General features: G+C 49.2%; 1 protein-coding gene across 2 annotated transcripts in view; it reads right to left on the reverse strand.

Moving 5' to 3' along the window:
* Window positions 1-14,414, reverse strand: part of LOC140416214 (chloride intracellular channel protein 4) — a 197,326-nt gene that overhangs the window by 114,588 nt on the left and 68,324 nt on the right. For both annotated transcript variants that reach the window (XM_072501110.1, XM_072501111.1), the window contains exon 2: window positions 12,288-12,397. In XM_072501110.1, the coding sequence (XP_072357211.1) occupies window positions 12,288-12,397 (110 nt within the window). The remainder of the gene's footprint in view (window positions 1-12,287; window positions 12,398-14,414) is intronic.

The following is a 14,414-nucleotide window of genomic DNA, read 5'->3' on the forward strand; positions in this document are numbered from 1 at the left end:
CTCTGGGAGTAGGCCCTCTGGTTCTAGGCTCTTTCACAAGTACGCCAGTCGACAACTATGCATAAAAAAAACCCTGAGAATGAAATAGCATTGTTGAGAATCTCATGTTTCCAGCCCTTTTATTGCAATTCCTGTTTTTGTCTTCATTTCTTAATTTATCACAAGCTTCATGCCATGATTTCAATCATCTCTATTATTGGTTATATTAAATTTGGTTCGTCTCATTCCCATTGGACACCAGGGGCTGGATTCTCTGAGCCTCGTGATTTTGATGCAGGGGGTAGAAAGGCCGTTTTACCTGGAAATCGGGACCGGCGCCGCTGAAGCGATTTTCCGCGCGAAACCTGCCAAGTTCCCGACGGCGTGGTTCTAACCACGTATCGGCCATCGGGAATCTCGGGTGAAGACTGCGGACTCAGTCCACGGCCGCCCTGGTGGGGGGAAGGGGGATCGATCACCGGTGGAGGGCCTCATGGACGGCCAGGGCGGCAGAGATCCGCGGGCGCGCGCAATCTCGGGGGGGCCTACATTCTGCATGACGGTCCGCGGTGCGAGTCCACTATGTCGCACGGGGCGGCCGCCGCAGGGCACCGCCCTGCGCATGCGCAGAAGTGCAGGGCCCACATCCGCAGCCAGAGCTGCGAGAAGCACTCCGGGGCCCTGCCAGCCCACTGCAGGTGGGAGAATCGCTCAGGACTTTCTTAAGGAAAGTCCAGAGTGACATGCCAGTGGTTTGACGCTGGCGTGGGGACATTGCCCCATTTTTGGAGAATCCAGCCCCAGGTATAAATTTCACAACACCTTGGCACAGATTGGTCCCCGCTTTTTTAAGCGTTTGGGATTAAGGCACTCTTTGCGGTTTCACTTGGGAAGCTTTCCTTTGCTTTTTATAACTACAAATAACTTGGGATTACTCAATGTTGTCAGAAATGGAATTATTTCCATTCTAGTGCAAAGACCAACATAATAAGCATAAAGATATAGATCTACAATTGTAAGGTTGCCATTATACTATGATCTGAAACGGCTATCAATTATGGCATACAGGTGCCAGCAGTGACATTTGCTAAATTGTTACAATTTGAATGAAAATCGCTTATTGTCACAAGTAGGTTTCAAATGAAGTTACTGTGAAAAGCCCCAAGTCGCCATATTCCGGCGCCTGTTCGGACAGTTGTAAAGACAGAACTGATGAGAACATGGGTTCTCTTAGCATCGTGACACAGTGGTTAGCACTTCTGCCTTATGGCGCGAAGGACCTGGGTTCAATTCTGGCTTTGGGGGACTGTCTGTGTGGCGTTTGCATGTTCTCCCCGTGTCTACCTGGGTTTCCTCCGGGTGCTCCCAAAGTCCAAAGATGTGCAGGTTATGTGGATTTGCCATGCTAAATTGCCCTTTAGTGTCCAGGGATGTACAGGTTAGATGGGGTTACGGCCTAAGTCGGGTGCTCTTTTGGAGAGTTGGTGCAGACTCGATGGGCCAAACAGCCTCCTTCTGCACTTCTGACCTGATTCCTAAAGTACACATTTTTGTTCTCCTGATAGGCATTGATATGATGGCAGTACTATAACAGCCCTATCCTTCTCATTTCAGCTATTCTCCCATGGCGTTAAATGCAAGAAGAAATATGCAACTGAAAATTATTACCACTCTTTACTGTCATAAATGGTCGTAGATTGGAAAATGTTGGCATACAAAGGGACCTGGATGTCCTAGTACACCACTCACTGAAAGTAAGCATGCAGGTAGAGCAAGCAGTTAGGAAGGTAAATCGTGTGTTGGCCTTCGTTGCAAGAGGACTTGAGTACAGGAGCAAGGATGTCTTTGGGCAGTACGGTAGCACAAGTGGATAGCACTGTGGCTTCACAGCACCAGGGTCCCAGTTTCGATTCCCTGCTGGGTCACTGTCTGTGCGGAATCTGTCTCCCCGTGTCTGCATGGGTTTCCTCCCGGTGCTCCGGTTTCCTCCCACAGTCCAATGATGTGCAGGTTAGGTGGATTGGCCATGATAAATTGCCCTTAGTGACCAAAAAGGTTAGGAGGGGTTAGTGGGTTATGGGGATAGGGTGGAAGTGAGGGCTTAAGTGAGTCAGTGCAGACTCGATGGGCAGAATGGCCTCCTTCTGCACTGTATGTTCTACGTTCTACTGCAGCTATATAGGGCCTTGATGAGACCACACCTGGAGTATTGCGTGCAGTTTTGGTCTCCTTACCTAAGAAAGGATACACTTAGAGTGAGTTCAGTGAAGGTTCACTAGACCGATTCCTGGGATGGTAGGATTGTCGTATGAGGAGAGATTGGGTCTACTGGTCCTATATTCGCTGGAATTTAGAAGAATGAAAGGGAATCTAATTGAAACATACAAAATTGTGATAGGGCTGGACTGACTGGATGCAGGGATGTTGTTTCCTCTGACTGGGGAGGTCCAGAACAAGCGGACACAGTCTCAGGATATGGGATAGGCCATTTGGGACTGAGATGGGAGAGAAATTTCTTCACTCAGAGGGTGGTGAACCTGTAAAGTTCTCTACCACGGAGGCTGTGGAGGACAAATCACTGAATATATTTAAGAGGGAAATAGATTTCTGGACTCTAAAAGGTGTCAAGGGGTATGGGGAGAACGCTGGAGTATTGCGTTGAGATAGAGAATCAGCCATGATCATTTTGAATGGTGGAGCAGGCTTGAAGAGCCAAATGGCCTATCCCTGCTCTTATTTTCCATGATTCTGTGAATGCCAAGCCAAAGAAGGAGATAGAATAAAGAGGGGCCAAAAGCTTAATCAATCTGTTTTTACAGAGAGTTTTAAAGAAGGTGGTGGCAGGATTTAGGGAGGAATTCTACAGCATGGAGCCTTCGCAGCTGAAAATACAGCAGAGCAGAGGGAATGGAAGATGAACAATGAAAAGGATTCAAGGGGAGATACAAGCTCTATACGTGTGCATTGATGGATTCTGTAGGCCTTTTGGAAAACCTATCCCTTACTCTAGAACTCCATGTAATGCAAAGCCAAAGGGAGTAGATAACTCCTGCAGTGGTGGAAAGACGCAATAAGGATGCCATTCACCTCCCACAAAGGTTTTCAAACTTTTTTGCAGTGGGTTCCATCAAAACAATTATCATAGTTTCCCACACCCATTAGCTATGAACTATTAAGGCGGCTCCTGAAAAATAAGCTGAATAGTGATTTCTGATCCACAGGTGGGAAATCTGTGGGCAGTTCCCCTGTAAAATGTCTTCACGTTTATTCAGTGCCCCTGCAACATCTGGATTGATTTGGTGGAACATTTCTTCCTGTTACAGTTGTACCAGCTGTAGCACAGCTGGGTATGCCACCAAATCCACCACAAAATGTTCTCCACAGAAAAGTAATTACAGGATGTTCCACAAGATGTATGGTTGCCTTTAACTGTCACGTATTTTGTAGCAATTTACTGCTTCCCTGACTGCCTTCGAACTATGTCTTATGGAAAGTTTTTCAGCAGCCAACTGTCATTGTTACACTTGAATGTTGCAGTTACAGGGAGGGAAATCCTGTCATGGCCCCGGAATCTCGTGAGAGGTCAAAAAACGGGATTTGCTCCGGCGAGCTTTCCGATAGCACTCTTCCTCGGCCATCCCCGATGACGCGATCAGGTCCACAGAAATCAGACGTGACGTGACGTGGGTGCGAATTGCCACTGCTTTTTAAAAACGGGGACCAGGCGCCATGATCTCCGAAAAGGAGGAAGGAGCTGAGCACCACTGACTTCACTGAGCACCAAGGAGTACAAGAGGGCAGATTCCACTGGCGAGCTCTTGGGGGGGGGTGGGGGGAGACGACTCAGGGTTGTTGCTTTTGCGGAGGGGGGCAGTTTCCGGGATGGGGGCCATGGTTGGTTGGGTGATCCTGAAGTCTGCTGTCTAAAAGTGTGTTTAGGGTTGTGTTAGTCTGCTGTATGTGGCATTGGGGTTATGGGGCGGGTGCGGTTGCAGGTCACATGGGGTGGGGGGTCCGGTGTAATGAGAGTCAAGAAGTCAAGCTTAATGGGCTGGGTGGATGAGACCCTGAAAGAGAAGGCAACACCATTCCCAGCCTGGGCCGGGGGTGGGGGCACAAACTCTGGAGTAACTGTCCAGGAGAGTTAAGTGTAGAGGCATGACGTCAATGAGATCTCAAAATGATGCATCCTGGGTAAGAAGTGTGCCTATTAGCATTGTCTATCCCTGAAGCATTAAGCAATTGTCCCCTCCAACATTCCTGAGACTCAAGCTCGTCACATTAATTGGCCATCAAGTGTTAACCCGTAACAATGACAGCTGCTCCACAATCTTAAAGTCAAGGAAGCAAGCATTCCTTGTTAGTATAGTGGTTAGTATACCCGCTTGTTGGAGATTCGGGTTCAATTCACCGATGGGGTTACGAAAGAGTTCAAAGTCAAGGAAAGGGATGAATACTCAGGGTTCAGGGCTTAACATATGGTTGCACGGGATGAAGAAACACTGGGCTCGCTTCTGTACCAGACTCCTGCCAGTCAGGATCCATTATCCCCCCCCCCCCCCCCCCCAACGCAGGCATCACCGTCCAGTTGACCCTGCCCATTAGAGGTATGCGGGCCTCTCACCCTCCTGTTAGAATGCTCAGTATTAGTGAGCAGAAGGGAGGGGAGAAGCAGATGGGAGCACACACAAGGGTTAGTCCAACAGGACAAGGGCAGAGGCCGGGGCCTGTCCTGTAATGGAGATGAGAGTGTACCAGAGCTGTGAGTAAGCAATCGCTGCTGGATAAGGTCTGGGACTGGCTTCTTACGGGTCCGGGAAGCCAATGGGTCAGGGGAGGTACTGGTGTTATCTGGATTTGATACCAACCTGACTCTCTTTCTCCTTCTCTATAATCCGTCGCAGGAATCTGGTCGATATCAGTATGGAGCAAACCCCTCCCAGGAATCTGATTGATATCAGTATGGAGCTGGTGAAAGTGACCATTGAATTATTACAGTGCTGGAAGAGCGCTGGAAGACTCACGGAGCAACATGTGGCGGCACCAAGGGAAAACCCTGCGGAAGGAAACCACGGGCTGTAGGGCAGGCTCAGGTCCCGGAGGCCACACCAACCGTGAGCGGGCACTAAGGCACAGAAGGAGATCATGGGTCTACAAGACTCATAGAGTTGTCGGATGACAAGAGCTAAAGAAGACACCGCTTCACCGGGAGACTGTGCCGTATCTGTGCAACATCCTTGCCAGGGTCTCCTGGGTGGAAAGCCTGAGAATGTGGTCCAGCGGATCCTCCTCCTTCCACATGATTGTGGACCCCTCAGTTACTCCATAGGGCAAACGGGCAGCTGGAATGAGCTCCAGAAGTCTCAAGTTCATCTGCTGCTGTCAGTCCTGGAGGCCCGCCATTGTCTGTACGTCCAGTTGTACCCCTCAGCCATGATCCTCAGGGACTGAGCCATGTTTTGGAGTTCTCCATCATGCATCTGACCTCTTGCCCAGATTTTCCAATGCGGATGCCATCCTTGTAGTGTTGGCCTGGATGCCATGTATTGCCAGCACAATCTCCTGCGACTGAAAGGTTTGGGACTTCTCCATTCAGCCTTGCAGTCACAGGAGTGTTGCTGACACCCCTTCCTGGTACTCCCGGCTCTGCCTTTGCATCTCAAGCAGTTGAGGGACCTAGCAGAACACTGACTGTCCAAGCACTGAGACGTTCCTGCCTCCACCTGATGTGCATCAGAAGTAGTGTGGTGCTCACCAGGTAGTGACCCAGAGCCTGGCTGCTAAGGCTGCCCACTGAGATGTGTGTCTCTGCAATGCTGGATGGTGCAGATGATAGCTGTGATGCTTCATCCATGTCCTCCTCTGAGGTGGCGTCCAGGGTGGGCACTGGGGCACTGCCGGTAGATGGGCCAGGTTTAAGGAGGTCAGTTGCTAAGTTCTTGCGAGGTGACAGCATGTGGCATCGAAGTGACATTCCGGGGGGTGCTGGAAGGAGATAGGGAGTAAGTTCTCCCTATGTTGTACTCCCTGGCTGATGGGAGTAGGTCTTGCATTTTTTTCTGCATTGCATGCCCGCCCTCTTAGTCAGGCTGCTGACACTGACCAGTGCTAACACCGTCTCCCAGATGGGATTTGTCACCTTGCTCGAGGGCTTCCTGCCAGCCCGAGGGTATATTGTAGCCCGCGTCTCCTCCATGGCATCCAGCATATGGGTTCGGGCCCCTTCTGTAAATCGAGGAGCTGGTTTCATCGCTGCCATCCTCCTGGCTTGACTGAGAGCAAGGGCTGTGGCGCCGTTTAAATGGTGCCTTCATTGAAGTGCTCTGATGACTCTGGGGTTGCCAAATTGTTTTCAAGTGGGTAAAAAGAAATTCTTCTAAGTGCCTAAAAATTGCGGTCTGGATTGTGCCCCTGGAGCCGATGGGAATCACGACGATTTTCACACTGAAAATGACAATTTGTAAATTTTTCGGAAAATTCCACCCACTGTTTATCTTTAGATAATTGGTGCAAAATTCAAATATGCAATATTGTTACAGTCAGTAGTGAATGTGTCAAATACAATTTGGCCAATTAATGTATTTTTTTTTAGTTTGTGTGATGGAAACATAATTGTCTTAATTGGATTCTAGCTGTTGAAAACTAGCATTGTGTGCAGGACATGGGAGGTAAGCAGAGAGAATTTGAAATAGTTGAATGGTATTTAACTGTAAACTGTGCCAGTCAAAGGCACGGAAAATAACCTATTTAATTGGGCAAACCTATGAGAGTGCTGTGAGAATTTAATCGTACGGCGCTGCAGAATGATACAATTAGTGCCAAACACAGAGAAAATTGACCAAATCAAAAAAAACAAATAGACATTACACGGCCAACTGGGGTACTGGGCTACATCATATTTATTGATGCCATTTTTTTTTTGGTTTGAAGAGCGATGCCCTCTCAGCTAAGAATCTGTCCCCTAGACACTTTGGCTGGGACGTTCCGGCCCCACCTGCCGCCAGGATCTTCCAGTCCCGCCAAAAGACAATGGGCTTTCAGTTGGCCCACCTCATCCCCCACGGAACCAGGGCCAGAAAATCCTAGCCAATGTCCTTCTTGATAGATTTGCAAGAAAATGAAGTCAAAAGTTTTTTGACGTTTTTGGAAATGCTGCAACCTATATCATACCGTCAGCCTGACAGCAGGTTACCAGAGCAACCCACGCTGAGGGGAAGGTGACGCTTTGGAGACTTGGCTGTGATTTTACTGAACAGGCCATTACAATTAGGGGAAAATATGATGTGTTTATGACATGAAAGAATTTGAGGCAACAGATGGTCTCAGTGCTCACACAAAGCCCTACACTAAGGACTGTGAGATTCCAATGAATGGGCTTTCTGTCCTGCCTGTGCGCAGGCCAAATAGTGGAATCTATAATCTACTTTTGCATCCCATATGATTTCCACTCCTTGTTAAGACATCCACAGTTCACTGAGGGGTGACACTGGAAAATCAAGACAGGAATTTGCTTCACCCATTGAACATTTCAATATCTGAGTCGGATTCACGCCTTAGAAACAATCTAAAGTGTAGCTTCTGTAATATTTTGTGTTTTTTTTAAAAACCAAATCTAACAATGCATTGCTACTCTGAGTCTTACACTGCAGTTCATGCAGGTCTGGGGCGGGATTCTCCGACCCCCCCCCCCCCCCCCCCCCCCCCCCCCCCCCCCCCCGCCGCCGCCAGGTTGGAGAATCGCCGGGGAGCGGCGTGAATCCCGCCCCCGCCGGCCACCGAATTCTCCGGCACCGGAGATTCAGCGGGGGCGGGAATCGCGCTGCGTCGGTCGGCAGGCTCCCCCCCGCTCCCCCCCCACCCCCCCCGGCGATTCTCCGGCCCGCGATGGGCCGAAGTCCCGCTGTTGTAATGCCTGTCCTGCCAGCGCGAATCAAACCACCTCCCTTACCGGCGGGACCAGGCGGCGCGAGCAGGCTCCGGGGTCCTGGGGGGGATGCGGCCGATCTGGCCCCAGGGGGTGCCCCCACGGTGGCCTCGCCCGCGATCGGTGCCCATCGATCCGCGGGCGGGCCTGTGCCGTGGGGGCACTCTTTTCCCTCCGCGTCGGCCATGGCCTCCGCGATGGCCTCCGCGGAGGTGACCCCCCCCCCCGCGCATGCGCGGGATGATGTCAGCAGCCAGACGCTCCCGCACATGCGCGGATTTCCGCCAGGCAGCGGAGTCTCTTCGGCCCCGGCTGGCATGGCGCCAAAGGCCTTCCACAGCAGCCGGGTGGGACACCAAAGGCCTTCCACGCCAGCCGGCGGGACGGCAACCACTCCGGCGTGGGCCCAGCCCCTAAAGGTGAGGACTTGGCCCCTAAAGATGCGGAGAAATCCGCACCTTTGGGGCAGCCCGACGCTGGAGTGGTTCACGCCACTCCATCCCGCCGGGACCCCCCGCCCCGCCGGGTAGGGGAGAATCCCGCCCCTGATCTTTCTTGTCATTTTAAAAACATGATACATGACACGTGTGTGCCCGGTGTAGGTCACTGACCTTCTTCCTGCACTGGAGGCCAGTCCTCCTGGTCACACTCCCGGCGCTCACAGCCGCCACCACCTCGTCCCAGGCAGCACACCACCCTCCCATGGCGCGCCCCCCCCCTGCAGAGGGTCTCTTACCCCCAGTTGAGGGCCCCACCCCCCACCGAGCACTGGGGGGCAAGCCCAACATCCCCGGACTCACCCCCTCAGCTCCACACAGAAGCCCGTCAGCCAGGTTCACGTTTTTCAAAAGGAATACTAATCGGCACCAGTGTGACCACTTGCTGGGGAGGCCGCTGAATGATGGGAGGCTGTTGGATATGGGGTGGCTCCCGTTAATTGTATGGAAATGGGGTTTATGTGGTGATAATTGGTTTCTCGCCGCACTAAGGCGCGATCCCGATTTCGCCAATTGGAGCGGGCTGGTTGCTTCGCAAACTGTTTGGCGCCTGGCATGGTTCTTGTTTTTGGCTTCTCCCGCTATTCAACGGCCTCATTTTGTTTGAGCAAGAGCGTAACGAGGCCGGAGAATCGCGCCCATACTATTGCTACTAGCCATTACAATCAAACCGTAAATACATGAAACGCATGTATCTCCCTCATCATGGACACTGATTGTGCTAGATAGGTGCGTTGAAAGCACAGTTAAATGCCTGAAGGGTAGAGTTTGAATCCTGGATCGGTGGGCATCAGCAGCTGAATGGCTTTTTCCATCCTTAACTTTCATGTACTATATATTTTTATTTAATTCAGCGCACGCCTATAGCACACAGTAGCATCAAGGCTGAAAAGAGATGGCAAAAATCACAATGTAATAATTAGTTATATAACATTGGGTGGAATCTTCCCATCTGATGACAGGAACGGGGAGTGATTCCCGCTACGGAGGCCAGCAGGAAGCCACATTGTATCTTCCGGCCTGATCTCATTATGAACCTGGAGGTTTTGCAGCATATTTCGTGGTGGAGCGGGCATGGTGCTGATATTGAAATGGCACCCATACGACTGACCCACCATTGAAGGGAGAAGATAGATCTTCAGGAACACCCTGAGGCTTGAAGATGGATCGCCTCAATGACACTGAATTTGGAAGGTCCACCTATAGATGATCCTCCTACCCACTGTTTCGGGAACCTGGGCTGCTGGCAGTCTGTACCCCAAACGCTAGAGGCACCCCCTTATTCAGCTGAGTCCCGCATTCTGCACAACACATCATTACAGACATGCTCAGAACCGGCGTGTTTACCACTTGTGTCATGGAGAATTGGCCGAGGGTGGAAGATTGCAGCTGGGTCTTTATCTGTATCCCCTTAGCGGGATGCAAGTCAGTTTCATGCTGGGGTCTGGCGGGTTTCTCGATCCGGCATGGCAGCTACTGATGGAAAATCCCACAGGAAATCCATGCCAGGGTAAAACAATTTTGGATTTCTCCCAAGTTCTCCGCCCCAGGACCTTTGAAAATGCCTCCCCGCAACCCCCCCACAATTGAATCTGGAGGCGGGGCCTTGGGAGAATTCTTCCCTATATTTTGAATGCCTGAAGGTTGGAATGGGAGAAAATACCTGTTGAAATATTCAACAGTCTTGAGGTCCTGGGATAAAAATGTGGGGCGGGAATCTCTGGTCTCCGACTCCGAAATCGCATTTGGCGATCGACTTGGTGATTCCCCGTTGGCGCCGGAATTGGGGCGGCGCTGCTTTTGCGATGCTCCGCCATCTCCAAAACAGCGTACTCACAGAGTATGCTGCACGCTGTATGTACGCCTCAGGACATCAGCCGAGGCCCTCCCCCGATGCTGCACCCCGATGGGCCGAGTTCCCGACGGCGTGGGTCACTCATGCCTATTGGATCGGTGGAGGTTTTGTGCCGTTTCTTCAGGCATAAAACGCCACTGTTCCCACACCGGCGTCAGCACTTAGTCTCAAAAATCGGAGAATCGAGTCCATGTTGGGTGGAGTAGACAATTTTACTCGACTCCCACACAATGAAGGTCCAGGGAGGAGGTTTGTGGGACTTCATACTTTCAGCTCAGGCAAATGAGAAAGAAAAATCAGGAACACCACAAGCAGTAATGTCACATTGGAACGCTATCCAGAAGAGATTTGTACCATTTATAGGGTGATTGCATCTACCCCAAATGCTCGAGAAAAGAATGCTCCACCACCGACAAAACTTGTCCCTTTCTGAAGTATTATCTCTGTTGATAAGTTGAGCATGAAATCTATGTGGCTTACAGCACAAATGTGACTGCTAACACCAAGAAAAATAAATAAGTCTCATGACCAGAGGCCAGATATTATTGTTGAAAATATTGGAAGAGTTTATTTTGTCTATTGTTTTAATGCACTTGGTATCCTATTTATTTTAACTGAGTTAACACTTCTGTTAAAATATCAAACAGAGAAATGTCATACGAATGCAATAAGCGCTTCCTTGAGGTAATTTTTCAGGTTTCTTGTGAGCCGATTGTTACTTTTAGATGGTATTTAATATAACTCTCTGAAGTGACAGGAATGCATTATAGCATGTTGCAGCTTTACATTATTAAAGTCCATTGACTACTTCCGTTGCATACACTCTCCCCAGCTGAAAGAGATTCTTTTGCTGCCATCAGCAGATTTAATTAGCATTCAAGGCCATGCTAATATCAATACAATGTATGGAAGCATAAAATGACTGCTGTACTGTCAGGTTAATCCACTTCAGGATATCGTGAGTACAGACCCGCATCCTTGTTCTGAAATATGAAAAGTTTAAAGGATGAACTATTAAAAGGAACATATTTAAACTAATTTGATCAACATAAATTTGCAGAGCCGCCAGTTCAAGCCTCCAAGCTGTTGGCTAAAAATCTGATTTGGTGACTTTACATGGAGAGCATGCTTTAGATAGGTAATAAACGATATGGTAGGGTCTTAGGCTATCCTACGATCTTCAATGTGTACCACTCTGGCAGAATCTAATGTTGAATTAATTTTGGAATCTATTCGTGGACACCGAAAGCAAGTTTCACGGTGAATATTTTCCACTCTCTTGAAAATGGCATTCGCTTTTTTTCCACATTCCTAGTTGGAAGAAAACAGAATAGGAGCTTCCTTTTCAAATCAGATTTTGTTTCGGTAGTAATTAAGATGAGGATCAAAGAAGGGGCTGAGCTGTGTGTCGGGGATTATGAACTAACATGCGATTTTCTACTTTTTGGGCTGGCGATAAAGAGAGTGGGAAAATCTCCTGGTATGTTTGGGATAATCCTGCTATGCACTCCTCCCTGACTGAATCTTGAAATATTTGCATCCATTCAGCACTTTTCACAATATATGGAGGTCGCAAAGTGCTCTACAACTAATGAAGTACTTTTGAAGTGCAGTCACAGTTGTAATGTAGAAAACTAGTCATTTTCTTCTCAAACACAACCAGCTGTTGGGCAAGGAAACCGGTTGACACTGCATGTACTCCTTGGAGTAGACAAACATTACCAGTGTCGTCAATGAAATCCATTTGCACCTAATGGAAGAAAATTCCATCTCATATAAAACTGAGAGGACAACTCGGATTGGCTGGTTTCACATTACTTTTTAGTTGCTGGATTGAGGTTTGCGTTCTGACTCAGTAAATGTGGTGCATAATTTGACTCATGGGCTCAAGTGTCAGGCCAACTGGCCTGAAGAGAGTTTGATTGTCCAGTTACAGCAGCAGCAGTAGTGTTGAACCAGCAGCTACTGTGTATACTGCAGGGCATTGGGTATAAAATCTAACAACATTCTGAACACTGGCTCACAATCTTACCTCTTCAGATCAACTGTCGTGACGTTGAAGACCACACCCTTCAGCCACAAGATCATGAAGAGTCGTTGAGAAAAGGGACAATTACCGATACTTTCTCCATCACTCCCAGCCTGCAGGACAATGATAACAAAGAAACCTTCATTAGTGCTGCCGAACAATTCTATTTTCGAATGACTTTGCAATGTGCCAAAACAATGTGCAATCAGTGAAGGGCATTTTATTCTGTCTGGATTTATTACTTCTTTCCTGAGAACTCTTACCATAAATGATTCCAACAGCACATTGTAGGATTAAAGTTGATGCGTTAAGCAAACAGCATCCCGATTGTACAGATCATTGGAAGGTGTCGAAAATCAAAGACGTTTACAACATTATTGCCATAAGTGGATACTCCAGATGGTGGGGCCGTCATTGGGTGCCATACAATGAACGCTGACTCATATAGACCAGCATTGTTCCAGGTTTAATCTGTGGATGTGTGCTAAATTATCAGAACAGTGGAAGAGTGTTGGACTTGACCTCAGTATGCCTGCACGAGGTACAAAGGGGGAAATGGCATAGCAGTCCTAGTCTTGATAAGTATCTAGGTCCTTGAGTACCTACCAGTGTCTAGATGGATAATGAGTACAGGATCAGATGCTGCACTGATACCCCTGACAGCCAAAACTGTCTGCTGCCATTCATTGTCAAGGGTTGGCAGTCCAGGCCTTTGCACTATGAAGACTGTAATTTAACCAGGTGCTTAAACAGATGAGGAAGAGATTCCAGTGACCTCTGACAATTTGAGTAGTGGCGAAGCACAGAAGCCCTGTTTTACATCATCCTTCTTGTTCCCATCAATGACGATAAATCGTGGGGACTTCTGGTGGCAGCTATGAAGGAGTAAGTCGCACATTTGGTGGCTCTCGCTCTGGTCAGACTTTTGGACCTTTTCCCCCGATTTTCAACCAGACTTGAATTGTAAAACTGATGACAGAGGCAATTGTGGACTGAATTCCCACATTGGTGCATGGAGAGAAGGACTAGAAATGCTCGCAAAGGCAGAAACAGAAAGACAGAGAAGGCTTGGGCTGAAGCTGCAGCGGGAGACAGCATGGCGGAGGACTGGACCTCTGGTTTGTCGACCCAGCAGTCAACAGAGCAGCTGATGCAAGTTATTCAGGACGTCTTCGCTAAGCAGAAACGGGACTGCTTGGACCCGATGAAAGAGTCAATTGAGCAGCTGGAGCAAAGATTGGACGCCCAAGATCGGGCGATCCAGAAGGTAGAGAAATGAAATGAAATGAAATGAAATGAAAATCGCTTATTGTCACAAGTATGCTTCAAATGAAGTTACTGTGAAAAGCCCCTAGTCACCACATTCCGGCGCCTGTTCGGGGAGGCTGTTACGGGAATCGAACCGTGCTGCCGGCCTGCCTTGGTCTGCTTTCAAAGCCAGCGATTTAGCCCTGTGCTAAACAGCCCAGGTGCTGGCTGAGCAGGAGGAACATCAAACTGCGGTGGAGTTGGAGGTGGGGATGCTGAGAGACCAGCAGAAGAAGCTCCTGGAGAAGGTGGAGGACCTAGAGAATAGGTCCCGTCGGCAGAACTTGAGAATCGTTGGGCTCCGTGAGGGGTCCGAAGGAGCGGACACTGGGGCATACATCGCGGACATGTTTGAGAAGCTGCTGGGGGATGGGGTATTCTCCCGGCCCTTGGAGGTGGACAGGGCTCACAGAGCACTTGCGAGGAAGCCGTGAATGGGAGATCCCCCCGAGGGCAATGGTGATGAGATTCCACAGGTACTTGGATAAGGAGCGCATTCTACAGTGGGCCCAGCAGACACGGAGCTGTAAGTGGGACAACAGTATCCTGCGGGTTTACCATGACCTGAGTGTGGAGGAGGCCAGGAGAAGAGCAGGCTTCAACCAGATTAGGTCGATCCTTTTTAAGAAAAAAGTGAAGTTCGGACTGTTGTATCCGGCCCGTCTCTGGGTCACGCGTGAGGAACAGCACTTTTATTTTGAGTCGCCTGCGGATGCGCTGGACTTCGCGAAAAGGAAAGGACTGGTGGTGGACTGAGTACTTTTGAACTTTGCTGCAATGTTCATGTTGTTTTGATTTGTTTTTCTGTTCTTTTAAAAAATG

The sequence above is a fragment of the Scyliorhinus torazame genome, chromosome 1, assembly GCF_047496885.1.
Source record: "Scyliorhinus torazame isolate Kashiwa2021f chromosome 1, sScyTor2.1, whole genome shotgun sequence".
Lineage (NCBI taxonomy): Eukaryota > Metazoa > Chordata > Chondrichthyes > Carcharhiniformes > Scyliorhinidae > Scyliorhinus > Scyliorhinus torazame.